The sequence below is a fragment of the Haemaphysalis longicornis genome, unplaced genomic scaffold (genome assembly GCF_048455015.1).
Source record: "Haemaphysalis longicornis isolate Haplotype H1 unplaced genomic scaffold, Haemaphysalis longicornis Haplotype H1 scaffold_1, whole genome shotgun sequence".
In the NCBI taxonomy this organism is placed as follows: domain Eukaryota; kingdom Metazoa; phylum Arthropoda; class Arachnida; order Ixodida; family Ixodidae; genus Haemaphysalis; species Haemaphysalis longicornis.
Genome location: NW_027526203.1, coordinates 438,134,191 through 438,152,177, shown reverse-complemented (window position 1 = coordinate 438,152,177; position 17,987 = coordinate 438,134,191). Strand labels below are relative to the sequence as shown.

At 46.2% G+C, this 17,987-nt stretch overlaps 1 protein-coding gene across 1 annotated transcript; it reads right to left on the bottom strand.

Moving 5' to 3' along the window:
• Positions 1 to 1,293: 1,293 nt before the first annotated feature.
• Positions 1,294 to 17,968, bottom strand: LOC144162116 (uncharacterized; the record flags this gene model as incomplete). Its single annotated transcript, XM_077692610.1, has 4 exons — positions 1,294 to 1,519; positions 1,706 to 2,075; positions 14,667 to 14,878; positions 17,608 to 17,968. Coding segments are annotated over 3 exons (837 nt in total), but the record flags the coding sequence as incomplete, so codon positions are not given.
• Between the last annotated feature and the right edge of the window lie 19 nt (positions 17,969 to 17,987).

Sequence of the window (17,987 nt, the reverse complement as noted above, 5' to 3'; positions counted from 1 at the left end):
ACAGAAACACACGAATAATAATAATAATAATAATAATAATAATAATAATAATAATAATCAGATTTGTTTCCACTTTTACATCCTAAGGAATACAAATGCAATCCTTCCCGCCTAACGACGATGATGCTTGAAATGCGAAGCTTTTTTTGGTGCGAAAATCAAATGGCGAAGGCATAAAGTCGGAGCCGCTGCAAAGTGAAAGCTTCAACGATAAAAGTGCAAACTGCATGCGAGTCGAAGTCCAAGCTGAGACGACCGTAAACGAACCCCTCACTAGAAAGCTGGCCGCTGTTGGAAACGGAGACCAACCCTTCCTAAAAACAGAGCGACTTTTAGAAAAACTCATTTGAGAAGCACTAAACACCATTAAAGTATTAACATGAATTGACCAAAGATTAAAACCTGTATAGTATACTAGCAAGTGTGATTTTTATACATGCCAACATTGTGGGCATTAAGGAAAAATAAAACAACACGCCTTCGTTATTCTCACTGCTCTCGCGCAGCACCGAACTGCCCGGCGGAGAAACACTGCCCACAACGGGTTCCAGAGCGAGCCACGTACGACTCTCGCCGCGCGTGTACATCCTCAGTCTCTTCACAGGGAAGGGGTAACTTTCATAGTACAGGCGGTTATTACGCGAAAAACCACGATACAAACACTACACTGCACTACGCACCTAGCCCCTGGGGCATACACCCGTCAGCGTGTGCCCAGACCGTCTACGGGTGGCAGTTTGCGTCCGCCGGCGTTGGCCGGCCGCGACACTCGCTGAAATGGATGAAGGGGGCTCTCTGTTGCCGCTACACATTTAAAGCCACTGGACTCGACCTGGCGGCATCGGCGCTCGTCCGGTGATCTTAGACGGCGCAAGCCGTCACAACACGGACGCGGGCGACCCCGCCAATGCAACGGGGGAATGCCGGAGACTCGCCGGACATCCTAGATTAACGCACTGACGCAATGAAGGCATGCGCAAATCGACACAGGGGGTGCCGTGACCCACGCTGGTGGGAAACAACGGCCAATGCAAGAACGGCCGAAGGGCATTTGCGTACCCGTGGGATCGCTGTGCGTCCCAAGGGTGGTCTCCCCGGTAGCCTCTCTCGCGCGTCCAGCGTCCCCCGTAGGTAGAGGAGGGAGGCACTCGAGGAACACCACGCTCGCCCCACTAAGGATGAGGGAGTCGCTTGCGCCTCCTCGCCCCGAGTGCAGGGGTTTGGTCCCCACATCATCTTAGTAGGAGTATTATAGCAAGGACAAAAGGAACAAAACATACACCGGAGAGAAAGTGCAGAAAAAGTAATAACGTAATATTTTATGAGTCCACGTAATATAACATAATAAGCATTCAAAACATCAATTCAAACTTTTATTCTGTTCCAAACAAATTATAGGGCTCTTGAAAATCGATGTTCATGAAGCCAGTTTTTTATTACAATCTTATTTTCTTTCAAACCAAATTTCAAGTGTGACGCGCGCACTTAAAGCAACCCGCTATTTTTGAAGCTCGGTATTAGGCAGTTATAGAATATCGTTGCCGTGTTTACGTTACCGTTTACCGTGTTTGCGGGAGTAGACTGCGCAGCGTGAGAGTTACCGCGAACGGTAACTTACCGGCACAGGCTTCACCATCGCCAGCGCTTCCGGTAACACGGGAAACGGTAACGCAAACACGGTAATGATATGCTAAAACTGCCTATTGAATCCTAACGTAAAACAGCTAGACGCTGAGGAAAGAGGAACAAGCGCGGTCGTTTTATTTGTCGCACGGATCACTGATTTTAGGCAAGAACTAACGTTCCTGGCATCACCGTACAGAAGCTGGGAAGTTGACAGACTTGGAGACCAGGACCTCGTATTCCGTGTACTTGAGCTCCTTGCCTTCGTAAGGGATGTACAGGCATTTAAGCGATGGGTGCACCTTGCCGATGGTGATCGTGTCGTTGTGCAAAAGGCGGCCGATGTAGAGACGCTCTCCAGTCTCTGTTTTGCCTCCCTGGATGGCTCCAGACGGCACGGATCCGTTAGACGCCGATATCCACTCAAACTCCGTTCCGTCAGAGACGAGAACCTGGGAGAAAGAGTAAACCGGGGATTGCGCAAGCGTCATGTTTATGAAAATGTTTAGCCACGACGTATAGACCATTTCATGTGTTAATCTTTCATATGATCAGGCCATGCTCTGGGCTGTGTTGCGCATGCGCAGTTACATCATCCTGTCCACTGCGCCAATCATAGATCCGCTAACACAGCCCCCTGGTAAAATGGTTGCCCCCAGGACGAAGAAATTAAAAAACGGCCGAGCCCACACAAACGTGTGGGTCAACAAATTCTTTTACTAAGTGGCACCTGTTTCGGTTTCGGTTAACAGCCCTGGGTAGTCGCTGCGAACGCTTCCGAGACTTTATTAAAGACGATAGTCTTTCTTGGACTACTTAAACCCAGAAATTTTGGTCTGTCTGTGAATCGATTCAGCCAACCGGCCAAAGTAGTACAAGGCCTGCGCAATAGTCTTATATAGTCACAGCTAAATCTACACGTCTAAGTCCGGTGTAATGTTCATACTTGTCAACATTGTTGAAGAAAAACAAAACATTACGCGAATACAAGACAACAAATTAATAGAGAAGTGATATTTGCAGTGTTCCTTTATAAAAAATTATATTTGCTTGATTTTTGCGAAATTAAATATTTCATCAACTGCAAAAAAAAAAAAATTCACTCCGCCGTCGCCTGCTGTCGTCCGCGCCACTATAGCTTCTGGCGTCATATTAAGAAATCTACTGGCAGCAGTTATGAAAGGTTCCACTAGATAGGTTCCACGTTCTGCTCGGTACGCACGTGAAGTAGGGCAACGTGGTTCTATAAGCGCTGAGGTAGGGCGCTTCGATTCACGCGCGTCTCCGCCGTACGGCAGCGTTGGCATCGAGACACCGGGCCTGGAGCAGTGGAACGCGGTAAATTTAAAATGATCTAAGCAAACCTTTGGCGTCTTTACCTTGAGAGGAGCGCGACGCAAGAGGAACAACATGAGAGGTGAGCGGGAAAGCGAACGGAAGCATTTACTTGGCAAAGGTCGATAAAGACTATCGTCTTTTGTCGACATTTGCTACGAAATGAGCCGACACGCGGCCAATTTTTGGTTTCGGTTGTTCACTCCCTCATTTCGCCACCAGGGGGCGAGAAATCGCACATTAAAAACGGTGCCCCAGCCGGCTTGATCACGCTAGCCGCCTTCAAGTCAAAAACTGATATTTCTTCTTGCTATTCTCGTATTTTCAGAATAACAAGCGTAAGGCACGACTTGCAGGACTTTGGAAAACCCGATCGGCTAAAAAATACACCCGTTCCCTTCGTGTGCGTTCCGTCATCACGCTTGAAAAATGCACCCACACATACGTGTGGGCTGGGCTTTCGTCGTCACGAAAATTTTGCTGGACGGTACAGGGTGGCAGGCTCGTGCACTGCAGCGCTAGCAATAAATAATTTTTTCTTGCTTTCTTGTTATCTCATTTCTTCGCGGTTTTGTGCTGGCTCGTTGGTAATGTTTTCTCTCGCCTTAACCTTGAACTAGTTACTTAATTACCTGTGATATTAATATTATTATAATTACTAATTATGTTAAAATCTCACCGCAAGCAGGATGGCATGCTCACCGCTCCTCCTGTTTCAGATTTCCCTCATCGGTGGTTTGATCTGCTTGGCTCCCTGGCCGTTGCAACGTGGTTTCATCGCCTCGCCGCAGCACTGGGCTGCCGATGTGCCTGTTTCGCTAAGTTTTGTCACCACCAGCACCGTCATCTGGCAACGCGGGACGAGCAACAGTACTATAGTGCCCACTATATTCTAGGCACTATAACAGTGCCGAATCAAGTGGCGCGGGAGATAAAAGGCCGGAAGCAACGATCCCCCTCAGGCACTTCACCGCAAGCAGGATGGCATGCTCACCGCTCCTCCTGCTTCAGGTTAGATATATGAACTTTGCTTCCTGTGCTAGGAGTAGTGACTACTGTTTGCTAGCGGTGTCGTGCCCAATAGACGTTTATGAACAAATGAAATGGTTGTTGTGCTTGCCTTCACGGAAAGGTTCTGTGGACTTCATGCGTTTGTTGTTGTCAGGGGACGTGGAAACAAATCCCGGCCCCACTAAGAAAGGTGGTAGTCTTGACAAAGATAGCGATTCTAACACCCTCGCCTCTGTGTTAGAAACTGTGCGCCGAATCGAAGCAGGGCAGCAGACGATACTGAGCGAACAAGCGATAATGAAGTTAAACACCTCACTGAAAGGATTGTTGCCCTTGAAACTAGTGTCGCCTCTCAAAACTCTCCAGTGGAAGGCACTTCTAGTAATGTTTTACACACATTAACAAACCAATTACAGACGGTTACGTTAAGGTGCGACGATGCGGAAAACAGAATGCGACGTTCTAATCTGCTGTTCTATGGGATTGATGATGACGAGAACGAAGATTAGCTGCATCAGAAGAAACAATTATCAAACTTTGCACAGATAAACTTGAGGTGCCTAGCACGAGCATTCAATTCGAACGCGTTCATAGGCTTGGCCGTTATTCCTCCGACAAACAAAGGCCCATAATCGCGAAATTTTCCTTCTACAAAGATAAGCAGAAAGTTCTTTCATCCGCATTTAAACTTAAAGGGTCAACCGTGTCGATTGACGAGGGTTTTGCACCATCTACAAGATTAGCATGGCGCAAACTTGTCGAGTTTGCAAAAATACGAAAACAGAAATTTAACTTGTCTGTTGACAAGCTGCGCATGGGTAAAGAGACATGCGTGTATAATCCCGATTCCAACACTGTTGAGTTTTCATCAAGATAGCTAAAAAAGAGAACATGTTCACATGTCCCCAAGCCGCCTCTGTCACGTCCTACTAATCCTTCTTTAGCCTGCTGCCTAAACAGGATTATATTTGTTCTTTTCTTGAGGACAGCGACACTGATATTTTGGCATTAACCGAGACGTGGTTACATGACCAAATAGGCAATATCGAAGTCCTTCCGGATAGATATAACTTTAATATATACCGACGGGACCGCCGCCAAAAAAGGGGCGGTGGTGTTCTTCTTGCAGTTAAAAAAACAATTTCATCCTTCGTCATTGAAACTGAGTCGCCTATAGAAATAATCTGGGTTTCTTGCATGACTTCAACTAGTAAAATCTTAATTGGTGTTTGCTACCGTCCTCCCGATGCTTCCAGTTCATGTATTGATGACTTGTTTGACAGCATTAACCTCGCTTTGAAGAAATATCGGGGGCATGAAGTTTACCTTCTTGGAGACTTCAATTACCCGCAAATTGATTGGCCTTTGTTGTTATCCACTTGTAGCAGCTCAACTGATTTCTTAAATTTAATTCTGGACTTTAATTTCTCTCAAATTGTAGACAAACCAACCCGGGGACCTAATGTTTTAGATTTAATTTTCACCACTGCACCTGAAACCATAGGCCCGTTATCTTATTTCGGTGGATTTAGTGACCACAAACTAATCCAGTTAACCATTGAAATGCCTACTCCAGAAACAGGATTCAGTAATAAAAAAATTCGCGATTATAGCAGAGGGAATTACGTTTGCATGAACTCTGATTTGGATGTCTTTCTTAATCAAGTTTTTCTGCCCACATTTAACGACCGTAGTGTGGAATCCAACTGGCTCCTTTTTAAGCACAAATTGTGCTCGTTAGTCGATAAGTACGTACCCCTAATTAATATCAGTAACCACAAAACTAACCCATGGTTTAATAAAAATCTTCGAACATTGAGAAATAAAAAGAAAAGATTGTACAAAAATGCAAAGAACGAGCCTTGCGCATCCTCATGGAAAAAATACACCGATTTCCTGAAAGTATATAAGCTGGAGTTAGACCGGGCCAAAACCAAGTACTTTACACAGGATCTTCCTTCTATTCTGAAAAACAACCCTAGAAAATTCTGCCGTACCATTTCCCCTTGTGTTGATGATAATAAAATCTGCTTGTTTGATAACGACACTCCCCTTTCTGATGAATAGTGCGCATCCGCCTTCAACTCATTTTTCACGTCTATCTTCACCAAAGAATATCATACCAATGTGCCCATTGTTAGTGACCTTGATTGCCCTTTTATGGAGGAAATTTATATCACCCCTGAAGGAATCGTCTCTCTCATTAATAATCTAAAAGTATCCACTTCTAGTGGCGTTGATAACATCAACAATAAGATACTAAAAAACACAGTAAACGTCTCAAGTCAAATATTATTTCATATTTTCAAAGTCTTTAATTTCAGGCCAGCTACCCACAGATTGGAAGATAGCCAAAGTCATTCCCGTATTCAAAGATGGCAATAAAACGTCACATGAGAACTATCGACCCATTTCATTAACATGCATCTGCTGCAATTTACTTGAGCACATCATCGCATCGCACATTTTCAGACACCTAGTGAAAAATAAGTACTTCCACAAAAATCAGCATGGCTTCAGAAAAGGTTTCTCCTGTGATACCCAGTTGCTTGAATTTTCCTCAGATTTGCATTTCAACTTAAATAATAACCAGCAAACAGACTGCATATTCCTCGGCTTTTCTAAGGCATTTGACCGTGTTCCTCATTGTCGCCTCATTTCTAAATTATCAGCTCTCCGCATAAACTCATTAACTTTATCATGGTTGCGAAACTTCTTGTCGCTTCGCCAACAGTTCACCGTCATGAATGATTCTTAACTGTAACTGACGTCACCTCAGGGGTACTTCAAGGCAGCGTCCTTGGTCCATTACTGTTTTTAATTTACATTAACGACTTGCCCAATAACATTTCATCATGCGTGCGGCTTTTCGCAGACGACTGTATCATTTATCGTGTCATTAACACTGCCCAAGATCACATTACCTTGCAAAAAGACCTCGACCAAATTAATTCCTGGTGCGTGAATTGGCAAATGATGTTAAACACAACTAAATGCAAAACTATCTCCTTTTCTCGTAAGCATACTCACTCTGATTTCACTTACCATGTAAATAACGCAGCAATATCACGAGCCACTACCTACAAATATTTAAGTATCAATTTCACTTCTACACTTTCCTGGTCCACTCACATTACTTCAATCTGCGCAAAAGCATCTAAAACTTTGGGACACCTGCGTCGTAACCTGCGTAACGCGCCACCAGCCATGCGCAAATTGTCCTAGTTCACATTCGTCCGCCCGCAGCTAGAATTCGCCTCATCTATACGGTCAACTCATCAAAGCTACTTAATCTGGTCGAGTCCATCCAAAACAGAGCCGCCCGTTTTATTTCTCGGAACTCTAGTCGCAATTCAAGTATCACACAGATTAAAATTGACTTTTCATTACAACCACTACAAGTTCGTCGCATGGTCCCTCTTTTGTGTTTGTTTCACAAATACGCCCATAGTGATAACCCATCCCCGCTCCCCCTCGAACCCCCTTCACGCGTCTCGTCACGTTTACATAGCCAATTCAGCTTAGCGTATCTATGGGGAAACACTTGCATTCAATTCATCGGCTCTACCTCGCGCCATATCTCATTGGAATGAACTTCCGGACGCTATCGCTTCTATAACAAACCATGACAAATTTCGTGAACAACTAAATGCGCATTTTTCCTAATCTTTTTACTTCACATGTGTGCTTCCCACATACTCGATAACCATGCTTTCTATCTCTGTTTACAGATTCCTTGAATTTTTCTTTTGGTTTGAGTGTTTATGAATTTTTGAGGGTAACTTTTCATTAAACATGTATAATGATGTCCTGTTAATCTTGTTTTATTTCCCTTTTAGAATGTGTTGGCTATATGCCCCAAGTTCCTCTTTTTTGTATGCCCCCCTTATCCTATGCTCCACTTGAAGCCTGTAAGGTTTTTATAAATAAATAAATAAAAACTTCATTCTTATTTATTTTCCCAAAATCCTATTTATAATATAGGTACTCCTGAAAACAAAATAAAACTCATAAATAATACTTAAAAATGCAGATTTTCTGCGCCTGATGACGTTTTTAAGGTATTCTTACTAGGCGCAGATCATAGGAATAGATGTGTGGGTTTGTTTTCTGCGTGAAATACTCTGAGCTTTCCATTTTCTCTTGTCGAAACATCATTAGGAAGGTGTAAATACACAAAATTTAATTACTTGGGGCCATTTTTTCTAAAATCTTTTTTTTATTAGGAAAGGCTTATATATAGCCAACATGTTCAAATTTAGGGGTTTAAGGCGGCGAAGTTACATCCGGGCCACGAGACGCGTGGTAGTGGAGGGCTCTGGATTAATTTTGAACCTCTAGCCATTTTTAACGTGTGCCGAATATCAGTGCACAAGCCAAGTATTTTCGTGTGCCCATGTACCTGCACATGTAATCAATGTAAATCTCATTGTCATCAGCGTCATTAGCATATTTCAGTTCACTGAAAGATAAAGAGCTCTCCCATTGGCTTAAAACCGCTCTTGTCCTTCCGTTGCTCTGATCATTATATTATACGCCCCGAATATTCTAAATTCCCCCTGCATCCCATCCAGTTAACTGAATTAACTGGCTTGCCCTACTTCTATGCTCGTTATGTGGTAGCCACAGTGTTACCGCGGTTGTTAGGGGTTGTTACCGTGGTGTTACAGGTTGTTAATTCACCTCAAACATGACCATCCCAAGTAATTTTGTTTTCCTTAATTTGAACTATGATATCTTCCGCCCGAGCTGTTCTTTGACAGAGGACAATCTATCGGTGGACATCGGCGAACTGATATGCACGGAAAAGAAAACATATCGTATCCTCTGGAGGCCTTGAAACAAGTAATTAAACTCAAATAAAAAAGGCGTGATCAAACCCGGCATGTTTCGAAAGGTTTACTGGCATTTATTTGAAAAGGAGTGTGGTGTGTGCATGGTGTGTGACCTTCTACAACTCGGGCGGCGTGTTCACTGCGTGAAGACGATTTCATCGTTGGTCGTTCTTGCGTATTAGCAACCTGTTGAATTGCCTTGAAGGCGTTCATGCGAGCCCACATTCCGCGCTCCCAGTGCGGCCTCTAGAAAGGGGAATGGCAGGGAGTGTGGCAGCCCCTGTAAGCCACGCAACCAAAGTTCAAGCAGTTATAAGCTCGAAATAATTCGCTATCCCAAGTTTTCGCTCGTCCTCCGGCTGCTAGCGCGAACATTTCAGAGGTCGAGCTGCTTTCCACTCCGTAATGCCCAGCCGGCACATGCGCAGTGCTTTCCGTGTCTGTTTTTCATCGCTACCATTTGATTATAAGGTTATAATGCTGCCACAAGCGTTTGAGGACCAAAATACCCCTTTCCGTGTTTGCGAGGGTTGAAATACCGAGAGCCAGTGCGTATCGTTCACACAAGCGCACCGGACGAGGTCCTTTGAGAGTCGGATATAAGTTGTGGAACATGAAAACCGAGCGGTAATTTGCTCGAAACATCTCGCTTTGCATGAATACCCTATTCCAGTCAGTGATGCATTTGCTTCATAATGAAAAGAAAATCTTCACAATCCTGCGCCGCACGCGGTAGCTACAGCACCAGGGCCGGACGTTTACCATATATACTGACAGTAGAGAGGTGGTGGCAAGACTCAGCGACATCCCAGTGGTCGGATTCACAAGCCAACTCGTCAAGACAATTGCGAAGAGCCTTACCACGCGGGTAAGCTGGGTCCCGGGACACGCGGGCGGCGGCGGGAACGAGGCCGCCCACGCTATAGGCGAGCGACGAAGCAAGTATCCGCTCCGACCCATCACAACCTGTTCCCCTAGCATGGCACGACCCTGACCCTGCGGACGGCGGAGCCGCCACCAAGCAAAAGAGCAGGATGAAGCTCCGTGCCGCTACACCCCCTGACGCAAGACCCCTGCCAAGAGAACTTCCCAGGGGGGCCCAAGTCCTGGTTCACAAAATAAGAGTCGGGGCTGCTCTTACGGAGGACATGCTCGCAAAGTGGCGGGCATACGTTCCCCGCCGCTCAAGACACCTGAGAGAACCTCCAAAGAACTTCAGAGGGATGACCATCGGGGCCTACTCCTCGCGCCACTCGTCAACGAGGCCCACAATGCAGCACATGCTGTGGGACTGCTCGGGGATCACGGCGAAGAGAGAAGCCAATCTTCCGCCGAACATCGAGACCTAGCCGGAATGGGCATCGCCTCCTGTGGACAGGGCTCACCCAAAAGAGACTCTCATGTCCCTGTGGACTTTCGCAAATACTATGGGGATACACAAGAGGATGCAGACACCCTCACCTCTTAACCGCCTTCCTCATCCCCGACGAGACCTTGAGTCAGTCCTTCCGTATAATACATAATAATCATAATACGTACTAAACGTTTTTACACACTTATTGGCTGAAAAGTACGTAAAAATCTTGTCCCATCGCACACACCTTTGAAAGGCGTTCTGACTAAAAAAACGGTGTAAGGATGAAAAAAGGTGTTCTTGGGAGCACCCCAAAATAAGGGTGTTAGGCTGCTTAACACCCAAAAGTAAATGTGTGAGCAGCGAAGTTACGCATGGTAATGGGAATTGGCTTTGCTTGCTACACGATACACAGATACAGTAAGAACGCACAACAATCGCACTTTCCCCACACATGAATCAAGCAAGAAAACCAACGGAATGCACGGGAAGAGCCGGTATATACTTATGTTAACTTACAAATACGTCTGCACTCCTTGATTTTATAGCCAGCACAGGAAAGTCATACGTTAGAGTCGGTGGGCTTGTCGCAAAAATCAAATAGTTTGGTCTAATTGGAGAATTATGCATTTTAATGTCAGCATATACAACACAACATGCAGAGTTGCAGAAACGTTTTAATCAGGAGCCCTAGAGGGAAAACCGCTGTAGTAATTATGTCCAATAAGTATGAAATTATATAACCTATAAAACACATATTCCACACCTTTTCAGCTCCCTCCAACAGGGGTGTTCCTTATTTCGCCTTACTTTTCCATGCGGTCGTGGCACAACAAAAAATACGTGTGAACACCCTGCAACATTTTTATAGCTTTTGGAGGGATAGAATGCAAAAAACAAAAAGTTGTGTGTGCATTCGGTGCACTCAATTGTTCATACCTTTCCAAAAAAAAAAAGTCTTTTTTTATTGATGAGAGGAACCCATTATTAGACTGAAAATAACGTGTTATGATTCTACTTGATTTACGTCAATTTTTAAGTCTAATCAGTACTAACAAAGACAGAATGTTCAAGCGACTAACATTAATTGTACCCCTGTATAAGTATCGCGCTGCAACTGCTGATATCACAAGGATAGTTTCATCCAGATATCTAGGAAGCCGTACTACTTCGAAATAAGAATCTACGGGGCTGGACTTGAACATTTTCTATGAGCGGGGGAATGTTTTGTATCACACGGTGTTTATATCTATGTATGTGTCCTTATTTATCCATAGCTGTAATCAAATAACAAACACCAATTCCGCACCCTTTCAACACCCTATAGAAAACCGAGGGTTTAGGCTCGCTACGCACTATCGCTACGGATGCGACAGTCAGTTTTTTTTTTCATTATGCTAAATGCTGATCTCGCTTAAGTGCGAATTGTTTCATGATTTATTAGAAATCACACATGAGATTTCACTTCTTGGAGCAGAGTGCCGGCAAGCAGTCGCTGCACTTACAAAAAAAAAAAAAAAGGCAAAAAGGAGACATTCCGAGGCTTTTGAGCGAAGTACGGGGCCGTATGGAATTTTATACCGCTGACGCTGAGGGATCGCTCCCATTTCTTTGAAGCGAGATCACATGCAAGCGCGGCTGGCTAAGTCGTTCTCAGTTCAATACAACGTTTGCATTAGAACCGCTATGTTCCCCAGTTAATTAAAAGGCATGACAACCGCGTATTACAAAGGTCGATTGGATATTAAAGGTTGATGGCCTCGAGTTCGAGACCCCGGCTATGAAACGTGTCGGAATGGATTGTTGCAGATTTCTTGGATATGCACAGGAGTCCCGCACAAGCGGAATTTTGTAAATTCGACCTTTATAAAAAAAATCGCCGCTAATCGGATTATCGACCGTGTGACTCAGCGGTGCAGCCACCGAGCTACTCGTGCGGTATAACTGAAACACGTACCAGCATGCAGTGCGAACACACATGCGCGCACGCACACACGCGCGCACGCACATACACACACGCACGCATGCAGACCCTGCGGACCCCGAAGTTTCTGGCTCATGGTGGTTTAATTTTCACCCACTTTATATCACCTTTTCCTGCTGCTTGCACTGCCCTGCAGTACCATTGGGCAAGGGATGGATTATATGTGGCTGTTTTCTTGCTTCGAAATAACTTCTTCAAATTTGCTCGGTGAGAGTGAGGGGTCTTACGCCCATACATTGTGGGAATTACGGAGGTCCGCCGCGGAGGGAAGAGGGGGGAGGTCCTTCTCTCTCCCTGCGGCCGCACGTGTCCCCGCCGCGGCAGGATGATGGCGGGGGGCGCTGCCGACTCCCTGACGGGACCGGTTTTGCACGGGATCTCCGGGCGGCCTGGTCCGCGGCCGATGACGGAGGAAGGAACTCTTTGGATACCAGCCACCATAGGTAGGGGCCGTATGTACGTGTTGCTCCCTTTTTTTTGGCCTTCCTTTGTCCGCCCTCGCGCCTGTCTCTCCCGTGCTGACCAAGGTGGTTTTGGCGGTGGTAGAGCGCGCGCCCGACGTTCCTTATTTAAGTTCAATCAGGGTTGGCGATTTCCGTGTCCTGGGTGTTCCTTGCTGTTCGCTGCCGCTACGCCAAGTTGGCGGTCCGTGGCGGCGTTCAGTGGAGCTAGCCTTGCCGCCGAGTCTCGAGGGTCGAGCTTGGTCGCCGTAAGAACCCTTGTCCCCCCAACATTGATCGAAGGCTTTGCATGTCGTCCGCCAGCTGAGCCCTGGAAAGCATTAACTCTATGACCCACGGAGGGTTTTGAGTCTTGAGATTCAGTATAGTCCTAGGTGGAATAAATTTGCTGTACGAAAAAAACGGTCAAATTTTCGATAGTCCATTCTGAAAGGTGCGCGAAGCGCATGCAACGGGGATAAATTACTGCAGCATAATGTGGATTAAACGGTTCATAACTTCTAGTTTCTCTGTGACGCAAAACCACCCTCTACTTCAACCAGTCAATTCCATCGAAACAAATTGCGCTCTCTCCAGATCGCAATGCGTTTGAGTGCTCAGATGAATACACAAAAGCGGAGATGGTTACATAGGGTGGTTTTAAAGCGAATGGGCAGTCACAATTTCAATACCGCTAATGTGAAGCTGCCATTTACCAGAGCCGTTCTAGCAGCCTCCCCACGTTCTCAAAAACCATCTTGAAATAAATTTTGAGCCCCGTACTTGACTTCCAGGATACAATTCCGACCGCACAAGATACATTTGAAAGGATGCCAAATCTCGGTTTAAATACTATCGTCTTCAGTTTTTATTTTCACGTTCGTCTGGACAGCATTCATTTAATGCATTCATTAAAACAATTATAATCCAACCCAACCCATCCCACCCACCAAAGCACTCGCTTGCCGCGTACTGGGCGATTTGCCAAATAACGTTTCACGTTAAAACTACGGAAATACTGTAGGTCAGTCTTGTCAATCAAAGGCACCAACGAGGGACTGCGGTGAATCTTTTTAAAGTAGAACGTGATAAACGTCAGTGAGATGTGGGGACTTACTTATGCTTTCAAGTTCATTCTCGTAAATTGGCAGCAGTCATCGACTGATTAGCCCCGGATACATGGACACGACGAGAAAGGGTCGAGTCGACTGGTGGGTTCAGCTACGTCGACCCCTCCTGCGTTTATATAAACCCCGTACAAAGAATCGAGGTGAGCGGACCAGAGGGGTTCCCGGAAAAGGAGGTGCCGTATACTTTCACGTTTCTAACGCGTGTTTCATTTTATTTTTGCTGAAAGGTAGCCTTAAAATCTGTGTGTGGGTTATAATCGGGCTCAAAACTGAAATAGGCTTTAAAGTGCCAGCAACATTGCCCCTCAATCCAATAAAAACCATCCGTCAACACCACGTGAGTCGATTTCGGTGCACTCATTCCTCAATGGCGTACCTTCGTCAGCAGTTGCATAATTTTATGCTGCTGCAATGAGCCTGTCATACCTAGAATGATGAAGTTCAAGACATTTTAAATCGTTAACAGCTTCAATGTTCCTCGCTGTAACTTTATTCCCAGCAGGACCTGCATAAGCAAGTTTATAAAGGACAAGTCATATTTCGCATCCCAAGTTTCATTCGCAAAATAAAATCTCCTTCTTACAGGTACGTGGTGTCGTGTCTTCTGCATCTGCCCGGTAGAGACGGTGTCAAAACATTTTTTTTGAATTTTCCTGCATGAACTTACCCGCGCGTTAGAATCGGGGGTGCATTAGAATCGCGCAAATACGGTATTTAGCTCCTCGCGACCCGCCGATACAGCCCGACGAAACAGTAAACCCACCCTCGCCTGCGAGTCGAACGGACTCGCCCCGACGGCTTTTTGACTCACCGCGTCCGCTTATACATGGGTTCGTTGAGACGAAAAAAAAAAACAGTTTTTCTCAACTGAACTCTCCCTCGTCGGGTCAATGTATACGGGGCTATCGCTACGGCGGCCCTCACAGTCGGTTGAATCCGGCATACAATACACACCTGGTACTTCGCATGACGATACTCGACGTGGCGGTATGACACGGAACAAATGCCGCGGGAGCGGAGCACGGTGCCCGGAAGGAGGTCCCCGCTGTGGAATGCGCGCCCAACCAGGACCGCCTCGCCCTTGTCAGCACCGCCGGACACAACGTTCGGCGGGATGGCAGCCCCGTAGCAGGTTACCCACTGGCCTTTCGGCTGGTAGTGGGGCGCTGTAAGGAGGAGTGAGGGAGTTTAGCAATGCCTTCACATAACACAACCTGGTTGCGGCCGTCTTGCTGCTATAGAGCATCAAAAATGACTTCGTGCTGTATAGTTATCAAGAGAGGAATTTTGCTTAGATCCTTTAGTTGGTAAGGTACCAGACTCGTGGTCCAGTCTTGGTCCGGTCCGCATTAAGCGAATGTTTGTGCGCCCTTAACTTCTTCCTTTCAAACATAAAAAAAAATCTGCGTCTACACGAAAAGTTGAAATGCCTTCCCTATGCCCTTCTTGGCGTTCTCAACAGCCGTCTTTATTTTCCGTGTTCATTCAACGAGCCCCTCATTCCTTATTATATACCAAGCTACATGGATAACTAGGGCGTCGTTTCAGGAAATATCAGTGCTAAGGGCATCACAAGAGGGTGCGCTGCCAGTCGACTGCTCTTGGAAGTCTGTAGACGCTCGAGTCACGGCCTCGGGTCAAAAAGAGGTCCCCTTCGAATTGTCGGAGTTTCGGTGGCCAATGATGTGCCGTACTGGGGAGGAAAACTCCCATTCCTAGGTTCGGAAATTCTCTTCTCTTATCATTTCTTTTCAGGAAGGTTTCTCAAGATATCCCTGCGAATATCCCGGCATTTTCTTTTGGCAGCTGATAGATCTTTACGTGGACTCCTGTTCGATTTTGGCCGTTAACCAGCGCCACCTATGTCTACTTTACGTCGCCTTCCGAACCCAGACGCCTTCCAGAGAATCAGAGTTTCAGAGTAAACTAAATTCCACTGCACCTGCCGCTCAGTAGCATTTGACTATGTATTTCACGTTTTAATTGTACCAAACAGCATGCTTACTTTGCATGCTACGGACGCGAAAAGCAAAAGCGCCCGTGTGTTCGAGGTTTCGGAGCACGTTGAAGTTCCCCAGGGGGTCAAAATTAATCCAGAGGCCTCCACTACAGCGCGCCTCATCGCCTGCGTAGCGTTGGCGCGTTAAACCTCATTATTATAGGCCGAATTTTTAGGCATCAAGAAGCGAGTTTTAGGCGCCAAAAATAGTCAGGCAAAATAATGTTTTAGGCCTCAAACACCGAAAATAAAGGCAAACTTTCAAACGAAGACGTGTGTGGCCTCTGTTTAAGGCAGGGAAAACCAAAACGGTTATTGTCTACGAATCTACAGTGGCATACATGCGCCAACAGTTGAACCTAGCCGTTCAATTGTCCAATAAAAGTGCTGGAATAATTACTATCAATTGGCTTAATTCAACAAGCGCGCTGCTCACATTCATGTCCCATGCCCACTGTCACTTTCTCGACCATCGCATATAAAGAAACAGGCGTAAAAGGGAATATTCGGAAGCGGAAATACTGAATAAAAACGCTACTTTATGCCAGCCTGACGCAATTAAATTACCCGACATACCATAAAAATAGGAGATGAAGATTTATTAAAGAAATTAGGGTGTTCTTACATGAGGGCTGTTAGGTACAGCTTTAAAAATTTTCTCATGTACAATGATATTATTGTAATTGCACCGGCGAGACGTCCCAACACTACCAAATACAGTTCCACACGCTTGGAGAATATTTTTCAAGGGTGTTTTGTAGCGGAAAACGCGTATTTAATGGAAACGCGTATTTTAGAATCCGTCGGCAGTGCGGATTTCAAGGCGTAGGGAAATGCAGCTGTGCAGGAATTCTTCACCGTTGCCTCTCCAATGTGGGAGTTATCTGCTAAAAAAGGCGTGTTCGGTGCTCAACCATGGCGTTGGAAATAGTGTTGCATTCAAGTATGCTTCTATAGAGAGGAGGATTCGACTGTTCATTTTTGAAGAAATATGTTTGGAGAGCACGTGGAACGTATTTTAAGAAAGTAGAGACAAACTGCCCGCCGGGTGGGATCCGAACCCACGACCTCCAGAATGCCCGTCTGGTGCGGTGACCACTACACTGCAGGCGGGGCTGTTCTCTCCTCCGCGTTCTCGGGTATTTGTGTCAACGTATTTGTTTCCTGCTCTTGGGGGTGAAGGCCAGAGCCACTCGGGCGACTCGGGGTGAAGGAGACCTTTTCAACGCCTTGGCCGGTCTAGAGCGTCTACGACATGTCGAGAGTGGTCGACGAGCGTTGAACCCTCTTAAGCTACATATGGCACAACTTCCAGAACAGAGACCCTTGCTATGCATGTAGCGAATCAGAATGAGAAATGAGGGGCTCGTTGAATTAAGACATAAATAAGGGTTGGCAGTCAAGAATGCCAAGTAAAGGTAAGGGGATGATGCGGTAGGTCATTTATTATCGTTGAAACAGATGCAGATTTTTCGAAAGACAGAAAGAAAGGATAAAAAATGCCCACCGGGTGGGATCCGAACCCACGACCTCCAGACGCGTAATATTTTGATCAAATTTGATAAAGCTGAATTCTATGCTGCCAAATGGGCCCTAATTCCCACTCCGACTGATTCGGGCAAAAGGATGGGGTTAGCAACACACGCAAGTCTGCCACTCTCAGTGTCATTAAGGTGGGGGATAGTTGGGGATTATTCATTTCGACTGCGACAATTGGTTACAAACGACGAAGAACAGTGCCACGCCCTCGTCTTGGGAATGTCCTTTCTGTTCCTCTTCTCCGTTTGTAACCAATCAGCGTAGTGGGAATGAATCTTACTCTCGCTGCACTTTGTAGGGTAGATGACATGGTACAAGCAATAAATTAATGAGGCCGCTGCTGCAGACGAGGCTCACCCAATGGCACGCTGATTTCGACTTCCAGTTCGGGGCTCTTGAGAGTAGCGCCCGAAGTGCCCGCACCAACGGCGCTGACGTAGACGCGATAGTTCCAGCCTCCTTGCAGCGGCAGCGTGGCGTTGAGCGAGTTCTTCTCGAGGGACCAGTTCTCGTCGAGGGACACGTCGAGCTCTCCACTCGGGCCCCGGCCCTGCCCCGTCGGTTCCCAGCGCACGTGGAACCCGAGGGCGTCGCTGTTCCAGAGCGACGGACCCACGATGTTGAGCGCCACGTTGCGCTGCTGGGCGGAAAGCACGGACACCAGGCCGGGAGCTTCTGGCGCTGCACAGTCAAATGGGCCACAAAGACAAGATACAATTTGGTGTTATTCGAAAGAT